This window comes from Piliocolobus tephrosceles, chromosome 15 (assembly GCF_002776525.5).
Source record: "Piliocolobus tephrosceles isolate RC106 chromosome 15, ASM277652v3, whole genome shotgun sequence".
Classification (NCBI taxonomy): domain Eukaryota; kingdom Metazoa; phylum Chordata; class Mammalia; order Primates; family Cercopithecidae; genus Piliocolobus; species Piliocolobus tephrosceles.
Window position 1 is genome coordinate 38,931,013 of NC_045448.1, and position 11,647 is coordinate 38,942,659.

Sequence of the window (11,647 nt, forward strand, 5' to 3'; positions counted from 1 at the left end):
TGAGGTGGGCAGATCATGAGGTCAGGAGATTGAGACCATCCTGGCTAACACAGTGAAACCCCATCTCTACTAAAAATACAAAAAATTAGCTGGGCGTGGTGGCACGCACCTGTAGTCCCAGCTACTTGGGAGGCTGACGTAGGAGAATCGCTTGAACCTGGGAGGCGGAAGATGCAGTGAGCCGAGATCGTGCCACTGCACTCCAGCCTGGGTGACACAGTGAGACTCCGTCTCAAAAAAAAAAAAAAAAAGAAAAAAGAAAAAAGAATAAATAGTTAACCAAAAAAAAGCTATCTTTCAAAAATAAAGGTAAAATGAAAACTTTCTCAGACAAACAACACTGAGAGAATTTGTTGCCAATAGACTTGCCTCACAAGAAATACTAACAATTCTTCAAGTTGAAGCAAGTGTCCCTGGATGGTAATTTAAATCTACATGAAAAAACAAAGAGTAAAGGTAATTGTGTAAGTATTTTTAAAAATCCACATTTATATTGGACATTTATTTATTTGAAAACCAGTATAAATGTATTGTTTCTTCTTCCCTCTGAAATGATTTTAAAAAGCAATTATATAAAATAAGATGTATATGATATAATGTTGGGCCTGTAACCTACAGGAAGGTAATATGTATGTAATATATTTGCCAATGACAGCACAAAGAAGGTTGGTGGGAGCATAATTATACTGTGCTGAGAAAATGACTACAGACAGTAAAGTAATACTTGTAATAAGTATAGTTGGGTATATAACATTAATAGATATAATATGTATAACAATACTACAAAAGGGAGGAAGGGAATAGAGCTATATAAAAGTAATACTTCTATATATCTGTCTTAGTCTGCTTTCTGCTATAACAGAATGCCACAGACTAGGTAATTTATAAACAATAGAAGTTTATTTGGCTCATGGTAATGGAGGCTGGGAAGTCCAAGAGCATGACAATGGCATCTGCTGAGTATCATCTCATGGTGGAAGATGGAAGGCAGAAGTGGGCATGATATAGAGAGAGGCACCAGCAGCCAGACTTATTTTATAATTACTCATTCTTGCTATAACTAACCCACTCCCAAGCTAGTGACATTAATCCGTTAATAAGGGCTCTGCCCTCATGACTGAATTACATGTTATTAGGCCCCATCTCCTAATACTGTTGCATTGGAAATTAAATGTCTAACACATGAACTTTGGGGTTAAACATTTAAACCATAGCAATATTGCTGGAATTAAGCTAGTATAAATCTGAAGCTGTTCATAAACCCCAAAGCAATCACAAAAATACTACATTAGAAAATATTCACTTAATGACTAAATGCAAATGAAAGCATAAAGTAAGAACAGAGGAAAAAATAGACATTGAGACATACAGACATCCAAAAGTAGACTAGAATTAGATGTAATTCCCAGTACACAGATAATAAAAATAAATGTGAGAGAATAAAGCAGTCCAATCAAAATATAGAGACTGTCAGACTGGATTAAAAAACAGGATCCAAATATACGCTGTCTGCTGGATAGGCACTTTAAATTCAAAGACACAATAAATGAAAAGTAAAAGGATGGAAAAAGATGATCTTGCAAACAGCAACCACAAGAAAGGTGGAGTGGCTATGTTAATATCTGACAAAATAGACTTGAAAGCAAAAAATGTTACTAGAGATAGGGATATTTCTTAATGACAAAAGGGTTAATCTGTCAGGAAAAGATAACAATTAAAAACACATATGTACCTAATAATAAGGCACCAAAATACACAAAGCAACAACTGACAGAAATGAAGGGAGAATTAGACAATTCAATAATAATAGTAGGAGACTTCAATACCTCACTTTTAATAATGGTAGAACAACTAGACAGAGGATCAACAAGGAAATAAAAGACTTGAACAACACTCTAAACCAACTAGACCTAATAGGTGTCTATAGACAAATATTCACCTTCTCAAGTACACATGAAACATTTTCCAGGATAGACCACGCTAGGTGATAAAAGAAACCTCAATACATTTTTTTTTTTTTTTTTTTTAAGATGGAGTCTTGCTCTGTTGCCCAGGCTGGAGTGCTAATGGTGCAATCTTGGCTCACTGCAACCTCTGCCTCTCAGGTTCAAGTGATTCTCCTGCCTCAGCCTCTCGAGTAGCTGGGACTACAGGCCCCCGCCACCATGCTCCCTGGCTAATTTTTGTATTTTTAATAGAGATGGTGCTTCACCATGTTGGTCAGGCTGGTCTCAAATTCCTGACCTCAGGTGATCCGCCCACCTTGGCATTCCAAAGTGCAGGCATTACAGGTGTGAGCCACCTTGCTCAGCCATAAACCTCAATAAATTTAAAAAGAAAGAAAGAATATGAACTATGTTCTCCAACCAAAATGGAATTAGAAATCAAAAGCTAGAAAAAACTTGGGAAACTCACAAATATGTGGATATTAAACTAGGTCTTCCTAGGTATTCCTTTCTTCAAAATTCTTGATGATTATACACATGTATTCAGTGTTTATCTTAAGTTTGTGTCTCCTTTCTACTCCCAGAAAGCTCTTTGAAAACAAGACTATGTCTATTTTGATTACCACTGTACCCTTAACACAGTGTCTAGCATATGGTAGGAATTCAATATCTATTTGTGGAATGAATGACTGAAGGTTGAAAAAATGACTTAAGTGGGAATGGAGATTTATTCATCTATTTATTCTTTCCACAAATATTTATTGAGCACTTATTATGTGCCAGATCCTGAGGATATAACAGCAAAGAAGATAAAATTTCTGCTTCATGAAGCTTACCTTCTAGAGGGTAAGACAGACATTAAACAAATAGATATATATTATTACTTAAGTGTTATCGAGAAAAAAAAAAAAAAACCTTGAGGCAGTTATTTTAGATAGAGTGGTTGGGTAAGGCCTCTTTGAGATCACGTTTTAAAGGACATCCAGAAGAAAGTGAGAGAATGAGCCATGAAATAGTCATCCCTCAGTATACACAGGGGATTGGTTCCAGAACCCCATGTATACCAAAATCCATGGATACTCAAGTCCTCCAGTCAGCCCTGTAGAATTTGCATACAGGAAAAGCCAGCCCTCTGTATGTGTGTTTTGCATTCCAGGAATACCGTCTTTTCTTTTTTCTTTCTTCCTTTTTTTCTTTTCTTTTTTTTTGTTTTTTTTTTTTTGAGACTGGATCTTGCTCTATCACCCAGGCTGCAGTGCAGTGGTAGGATCACAGCTTATTGCAGCCTCGATATCCTGGGCTCAAGCAATCCTCCTGCCTCAGCCTCCTGAATAGCTGGGACCACAGACGCACCACCACACCGAGCTACTTTAAAATTTTTTTAGTAGAGATGAGGTTTCGCTTTGTTGCCCAAGCTGGTCTCGTACTCCTGACCTCAAGCAATCCTCTCACCTTGGCCTCCCAAGGTGCTGGGATTACTGGCATGAGCCACTGTGCCTAGTTGAAATACTGTATTTTCAATCTGTGTTGGGTTGGAAAAAATCTACCCATAAGTGGGCCCGTCTAGTTCAAAACCATGTTGTTCAAATGTCAACTTTACTCACAAAAATGTAGAGTCATTAAAATTTTAACAGGCAAGAAAAATAACAGGTCAAACTGAATTCTGTAAGGTTGTGCATCAGTAATTATCTATGATTTCTAAAATTTACGGAAAGGAAATAAATCAAACAGACAGATTAGAACTTCCTCTCAAAAACCATGCAGCCCAGGTAAATTTGTGTGCTGAGAAACATTAGGAAAAAGCAAGAGGATACTTACTCTGATTCAAAACAAGTTGTCTCACACCAATCCAGAAAATGTTACTTTTACAAGTAGATCTGAGATATGCGCTCAAAATTTTAGACGAAGATTTGCTGACTGTAATGGTATCCAATACCACTCTCCCAGAGTTTTCCAGGCAATAGGAATTAGGTTGTATAATCCACGTGGTTAGATTTCACTATCTATTCCATCTAGCCCGGGAAGATTCCAACCATCTTTCTTCACCATGGATACAGGGACCTAAGTTTGGCTGTAAGAGTATTCTTTGTTTGAAGCCAAGGCACTGAAAAGTGACTACACACTACTCTCCTCCCAGGCAGATCTCTGACTGATCCAACAATATAACCAGCTCCATCCAGATATCCAGATCTCGTATCCTTTTTCGAACTCACATCGTCCCCACCCTTCTCCCCAAAAAAGTCACACAGACAGAGACAGGGAACGGAGCCTGACCCCTTCAATCAACCCCTTAGCCTGCTCCAAGCCTGAATTTCACGCCTCGTCCCCCGGCCCCACCGCCCCCGCACTGCAGTTTGAGCGTGCACAACCTCAGCGGCAGAGCTCCGCCTTGGTCCAGTCCCGGGGCCTGGGATCCTGTTGGTCCAGATTCACCGGCCCCAGGCAGACAGGATGAAACACTGGGCCGCGATGCTCCTCAGATCCCGACCACTCCTGGAGCAGGAGGCGGCAGACACACTGACAAACAAGGCGACGCGCAGACCGTGCGTACAACGCGCATCACTTGTCCGCAGAAGTGGAAGACGTACCTGGCTCGCAGAGTTGGTTCCCGAGCCAGCTGTCGGGAGGTGCTGCCCAAGGGTCAGAGGTCCCCACAGAGCTTGGCAACCCTCACGGTTCTCACTCGGAGCAGCCCGGTGGCCCAGCTGCAGCGGCACAGCCCCGGCGCCTTCTGATTGGCTCAGTTTCAGGCCCTCGCGTATTCGCTTCCGGGTGAGAGGTGCTCGGTCGCCCCAGCAACCAAGTCGCACCTGGAGCTGTCCTAGCGCCTAGTTCTCTCCCGGCTGCAGAGCTGGCCGCCCAGGGGGAGTCGCAGAGTTTGGAAGTTCTCTCTAACACCTCTCGGCCAAGTGAGTGCCCATCCTCCCAACGACCCGGCCAGAGAAGGGCTCCTTTAAGTCGAACTAGCGTGGAGTCAGAACTTGCTTGGCCTTCGGTAACTCCTGTAGGGGTGTGACATATTTCCTAACCGTCTAGCCGAGGGGCACGGGGGAACCCTTGGTCTGGGAATCTAGCTCTGATCTGTCGTTGTTGAGACACCCGAGGCCGTGCCAACCTCCCTGGGCCTCAGTTTCCGCTATGGTGCCGGGCGGCCTCTGTGAGGTTCCCTCTAGCTATGACATTCCCAAGTTTCGAGTGTAGAACATTTTAGCGGCAATTGAAAACAGTCCAGGTTCTGATATGATTACGTTTAATGCTCTGCTTCATAGGCATTTAACGATTACTTCCGAAGTGCCCTTCATTCACTAGACGTTCTGTTACTATTAGTACTAAACACAGAGTCGGGCAGTAGGGTGAGAAGAGATTTGACTAATCCGCCATTCGTGGGCTGGAGGAATTGGGTGGGATAGGGGATCCCGGTACAAAGGCATGATTTTGATAGAACCCTAAGTACGACAGTAGGAATAGGCCCAGAGTGCTGTGGGGGCTCCTGAAGGAGTCTGAGGTTGAAGAAAGGCTTTGTGGGAGAGCCCATACCTGACCTAGGGCTACAAGAAAACAATAGCTAATATTTACAGAGTTTAGACACTGGGCTAAGTGCCATTTTTTTTTTTTTTTTTTTTTTTTTTTTTTAGAATCCACTGTTGCTAACGTCAGTCCTTTGTAGTTTATTGTAGGTAATGTGGTTTTTGTTTGCTTGTTTTTAACTAGCCTAACTGGCCTTTGGTCTTTATGTCATGAAATTTTACTGTAACCTGTCTAGGTGTGGGATTTTGCTTAGTTCTCATTTGTAGTCCAAGCAGTCATTTTCTTCAGTTCTGAGAAATTTTTGGGTGTTTATTCAAATATCTCTTATTCTTTCCCTCTGGAATTCTTATTAGACTGACAGTAGCATTTTGGATCCGCTTTCCATTATTTTAAAATTTCTTGTGCTACTTGCTTTTTTTAATTAAAAAAAATTTTTTTCCAGCCATCTCACTCGTACTTTGTGCTACTTTCTAAGCACATTTTTCAACCTAATGTTCCAGTTCACTGATTTGTTTTCAACTGTATCTATTCTGCTATTCATCCCTTCTAAGAAGTTTTATTTCACCTATTATTCATTTCCTGGATTGCTAATTGTTCTTTGTTTTTTATAATCACCTGTTCCTATTTCAAAGATACTAATATTCTCCCTTTCTCTCTGAAGATATTACAGTTTAAGTCCTCTACCTATTGTGTTAATTCTGTTTCCTCAGAGGGGATGAACCTCTAGCCTTTCTCAACTGGCACCTAAATTAATTTTTAAATTCCCTTGCCCCACCCATAAAAACTCTGATTCAGTAGATGTGGGGTAGAGAGAAGAAACTTAGAAGCATCTCAGGTAATTCTGAAGGATGGGCCACAGAGGATATGCCTGCATACCCTCTCTACATAAGTTTTCTTCAGTATCGGAAAATACAGTTTCTAATGTTTTAGTCCACTAAGTGTCCAGGGATCTGAGACCCAGAGTCCCCCTCAGTCTTGTGGTCCTCTTTCTTCCTTTTTCTCTTGGTCTCCATACCATTCTCATTCTGTATGGACCTACCAGCCCTTCCCCACTTGCTATCTTTATTTTCCATTTCTTCCTACTGCCAATTTAAAGATTCCTCACTCCGCCTTACCTCTGTGGGACAATCAGTAAATCATATGGGCTACCAAAGAGAAATAAAAACATATCCACACAAAAATTTATACACCATTTTTTTTTTTTTTACTCCTAGGAAGCTGTATGTTTTAAAAATTTACATCAATGTTTATAGCAGTATTATTCATAATGGCCCCAAACTGGAAACAACCTAAATGTCTATGAACTGATGAATGAATAAACAAAATATGCTATTTCTGTACAACATATTTATACAATATACTTGGCTATAAAAAGGAATGAAGTACTGATACACAATATAACATGGATGAACTTTGGAAACATTAAGTGAAAAGAGCCAGACATAAAGGACCGCATATTGTATGATTTCATTTATAGGAAATGTCCAGAATAGGCAAATCCCTGAGGCAGAAAGTAGATTAGTGGTTGCCAAGGGTTTGGGGTTGTGGGGTGAGGGGTGTTTGAGGGGAATTGTAATGGGTAACTGCTCATGGGTACAGAGTTTCTTTCTGGGATGATGAAAATATTCTAAAATTAGATTGTGATGATAGTTGCACAACTCTGAATCTACTAAAAAACATCAAATTGTATCTTTTAAAGGTAGATTTTGTGGTGTGTGAATTCTATATTAATAAAGCTATCATAATAAATAAATTTTAAAGGAGATCATGTAGGCAAAATTGTTTATTTCCCCAGGACCCTACATTAGACAATGGAAATACCAAGTAATCATGATATGCTGTGATCTTGAGAAGTAAATCCATTTGGATAGTGTTGAAAGCACATTGGTTATAGGTCTTATGACATAAGAATATTTACATTTGGCTGGATGTGGTAGCTCACATCTGCAACCCCAGCACTTTGGGAGGCTGAGGCGGGAGGATAGCTTGAGCCCAGGAGTTTGAGACTGGCCTTGGCAACATAGTGAAACCTTGCCTCTATCAAAAAAAAAGTAAACTTATGTCATTCTTCTTAAATCTTTTAAAACAGCTTCAGAAGTGTATAAGATCAGCTTTATCTTTCCAAATGGAGACAAGTATGGTAAGCATACACTGCAATTACTTTTTCTGTACAGAAAATTAAATAGCTTAAGAATAAAAAAAGAGACTTAAATGTTATAAAACTATTAGGATATTAGCTTTATTAACTAAGATAACAGAAATCCTAATAGATAAAGAGATGTTACAATCAAAACTCCAGTGTTAACTCTAGACGATATGCCTTGGAAACCTATGGGATCTGTCAATCTTCCTGGCCTTTGAGTCTCAATTGTTACAAGATGTTGTACGTCCACAAATGTACTCGTCTCCGGTCTCACTGGTTTCAGTGCTAGGGAGCCAAAGAAACCCATGAGGTGTAGTTGCGATTAGGCCCAGATATAACTATTCTCATTTATAATCTTCAGTATTTCTCCTTTGTTTAGATGGTGACTGTACAAGAACATCTTCTGGAATCTATGAGAGAAATGGAATAGGTATTCATACCACTCCTAATGGGATTGTCTACACAGGAAGCTGGAAAGATGACAAGGTATTGTTGTTTTTAATACTGGCAGTGGATAAATAACCCTGTGGGTTTAATGATTCCAGGCATTTCACCATTAATCAAAAACTCCTATAATGAGTAGACTATATAATAAAAATAACGAATGATCATATTAACATATATTAACTTATGAGTAATATTAAACTCACTGCAGAGAGCTAATCATCGTTATTATCTTTCTCATCTCCTATTCATTGAGTAAAGCTGAATCCATTACATAATTTTCTCATTTAATCCTCGTAACACCCTCATGAGCTGGGTACCATTAATACTCTATTTTACAAATGAGGAAAATCAGGCTCAGGTTTCTTGCCCACCTAGTAAATGATAAAACAGGAAAGTATACCCTGGTCTGCTCGGATCCACATTTGAATTATTAACAACTACTTTGTACTGGTTTCTTGAACCAACTAAACTGGTTGCCCTTTAAGATTTCTGATACATTCAGGGTATCTTGAGGACCCCTATTATCTTCATCGTGGACCCCTTGATGTTCAAATGCCCCAGATCCAGAACATTTGATTTAGTGGGCTTCACAGATAGACACAGATGAAGGAAAATGATAAAAATGTTGTCTTTATACTATGGAAATAAAGGACAATACAAAGTTGATTAAGTAATAATTAGCAGATGATAGACATATATTTGTACATTTTTGAAAGGTTCTTGGGAAACTAAAGATTAGTTTCTAAGGTAATTTCCTTTGTTACAAACAGATGAATGGTTTTGGAAGACTTGAGCATTTTTCAGGAGCAGTATATGAAGGACAATTTAAGGATAATATGTTTCATGGACTGGGGACTTACACATTCCCAACCGGGGCAAAGTATATTGGAAATTTTAATGAAAATAGGTAAGCTTAAAATAAAGAAAAAATCACTGCAGTTCTGAAAGATTATTTTCTGGTACGTTTGCTTAAATACTTATTTATTTATTGAGACAGAGTCTCGCTTTATCATCCAGGCTGGAGTGCAGTGGAGTGATCTCAGCTCACTGCAACCTCTGCCTCCTGGGTTCAAGCGATTCTCCTGCCTCAGCCACCCAAGTAGCTGGGTCCACAGGTGCACACCACCATACCCAGTTAATTTTTGTATTTTCAGTAGGAATGGAGTTTCACCATGTTGGCCAGACTGGTCTAGAACTCCTGACCTCAAGTGATCTGCGTGCCTCGGCCTGCCAAAGTGCTGAGTATACAGGCGTGAATCACTGTGCCCAGCTGCTTAAATACTATATTTAGTTAATCTAAATATTCTTTTATAATATAGTTTCTAAAAATTGTTGGAGGCCTGGTACAGTGGCATAGCACCTCAAACATCATTGATGGTCAAGAAATATTTGTTGAATAAATGAAGTAATTAAGCTGGAGAGCCAATGTAAACTTTTCATTTTTTTAACTCATTGTTTCGATTTTGTATGAACTTAGATTATGTGATCCTAAGATCTTGGACACCAAATAATTGATTGTGTTTGTTTGGAATAGTACTTGTTTTTTCTTTACCTTTTTTCTTTTTTTTTTGTAGGATATGAAGGCAGGATGCTGGGTTTAAAAGCAAAGCTTGAAACTAAAAGATATAATGCTTCAGACGTAGTATATATTATGCTAGACAATCTTATATCTGGACTATAAATTATTTGTCTTTGTTAATGAAAAACTTATTTTCTACTATTGCAGGGTGGAAGGTGAAGGGGAATATACTGATGTCCGAGGACTAGAATGGAGTGGTAACTTTCATTTTACAGCTGCTCCAGACCTGAAATTAAAACTTCACATGTAGATGTGCTTCACATTGTAGATTTAATGTTAAATTAAAGTTTAAATGTAGCAATTGAAGCTTTTACTTGTAAGGAAAGCAACTTAATCTGTTATTTGAAATGACTTCATACACTATCCCTATAAGTTTGCCCAATAAAACCATCACATCCTTACGTCTTTTTGAATTTTATTTTCACTGTCTTACAATTAGTTTTAAATAAATTACATGATTCAATTCAGTCTGCTTATTATAATAACTACGGCAGAATCATCCAAATCTTGGCAAAGTTGATTTCCAATCCTCTGTTTGAGTTTTGTCGTCTTTTTTTTTTTTTTTCTAGTTTGTGCTGGTGTGTCCTGGTCAACATTCACCCTCTTTGAAAAAAAATTTTTTAAGGCTATAATACATTTTATTTATTTATTTATTATTTTCTAATTTTTATTTTAGGTTCAGGCATACATGTGCAGGTTTGTTATACAGGTAAACTCATGTCACAGGGGTTTGTTGTACAGATTATTTTGTCCCCCAGATACTAAGCATAGTATCCAATAGTTATTTTTTCTGATCCTCTCCCTCCTCCAAACCTCCACCCTCAAGTAGCCCCAGTGTTTGGGATTTTCTGTTCCTGTGTTAGTTTGCTAAGGATAATGAACACAATTTTAAGTGTACAATACATTATTGTTGACTACAGGTACAATGTTGTATAGCAGATCTCTAGAGCTTATTCATCTTGCTTGACTGAAACTTCATGGCCTTTTATTAGTTACCTCTTGTTTTCCTATTACCCCAGCCCCTGGTAACCTGTATTCTACTCTTTGATACTACGAATTTGACTATTTTATTTTTCTTATTTTTTATTTTTTTGAGATGGAGTTTCACTCTTGTTGCCCAGGCTGAAGTGCAACAGCACGATCTTGGCTCACTGCAACCTCCGCCTCCCAGGTTCAAACTATTCTCCTGCTTCAGCCTCCTGAGTAGTTGGGATTACAGGCATGTGCCACATGCCCAGCTAATTTTTTTATTTTCAGTAGAGATGGGGTTTCACCATGTTGGCCAGGCTGGTCTCGAACTCCTGATCCACCCACCTTGGCCTCCCAAAGTGCTGGGATTACAGGCGTGAGCCACCCAACATGGCCAAATTTGACTGTTTTAAATACCGCATACTTAAAAGTGGAGTCATACAGTACTGGTCTTTCTGTGACTGGCTTATTTCACTTAGAATAATGTCCTCAGGGTTCATCCATGTTGTCACAAATCACAGGATTTCTCTTTTAAGGCTGAATGGTATTCTATCGTATGTATATACCACATTTTCTTTATTCATTGTGGTGGATGTTTTGTTTCCACATCTTGGCTATTGTGAAGAGTGCTGCAGTGAACTTAGGGTACTAATATTTATTTGAGATCTTGATAGCAATTCCTTTTTTTTTTTTTTTTTTTTTTTTTTTTTGAGACAGAGGAGTCTCACTGTTGCCCAGGCTGGAGTGCTATGGCGTGATCTCGGCTGACTGCAACCTCTGCTTCCTGGGTTCAAGCGATTCCTGTGCCTTGGCCGCCCAAGTAGCTGAGATTACAGGTGTGCTCCACCACCCCTGGCTAATATTTTGGTATTTTCAGTAGAGATGGAGTTTCACCATGTTGGCCAGGCTGGTCTTGAACTGCTGGCCTGGCCTCCCAAAGTGCTGGGATTACAGGCATGAGCCACTGTACCTGGCTTCAATTCTTTTGGATAAACACCCAGAAGTAGGATTGCTGACTCATACAATAGTTTTTTT

At 39.2% G+C, this 11,647-nt stretch overlaps 2 protein-coding genes across 3 annotated transcripts in view; one reads left to right on the top strand and one right to left on the bottom strand.

The window, feature by feature from the left end:
* Positions 1-4,673, bottom strand: part of DHX57 (DExH-box helicase 57) — a 75,703-nt gene extending 71,030 nt beyond the window's left edge. The window contains exons 1-2 of one of the 2 annotated variants that reach the window (XM_023216297.1): positions 4,535-4,649; positions 3,765-4,017 (exon numbers count right to left, since the gene is read on the bottom strand). The gene's annotated coding sequence lies outside the window, so the exon portion shown is untranslated. Of the gene's footprint in view, positions 1-3,764; positions 4,018-4,534 lie in introns of both variants that reach the window. The other variant, XM_023216296.1, reaches the window with a different exon arrangement.
* Positions 4,674-4,722: 49 nt separating this feature from the next.
* On the top strand, positions 4,723-10,106 carry MORN2 (MORN repeat containing 2). The gene is made up of 5 exons (XM_023216295.2): positions 4,723-4,855; positions 7,564-7,614; positions 7,997-8,103; positions 8,835-8,971; positions 9,791-10,106. Exons 4-5 carry the CDS (start codon positions 8,835-8,837, stop codon positions 9,891-9,893), a joined length of 240 nt encoding a protein of 79 aa, XP_023072063.1. The 5' UTR covers positions 4,723-4,855; positions 7,564-7,614; positions 7,997-8,103; the 3' UTR covers positions 9,894-10,106.
* Positions 10,107-11,647: the final 1,541 nt, after the last annotated feature.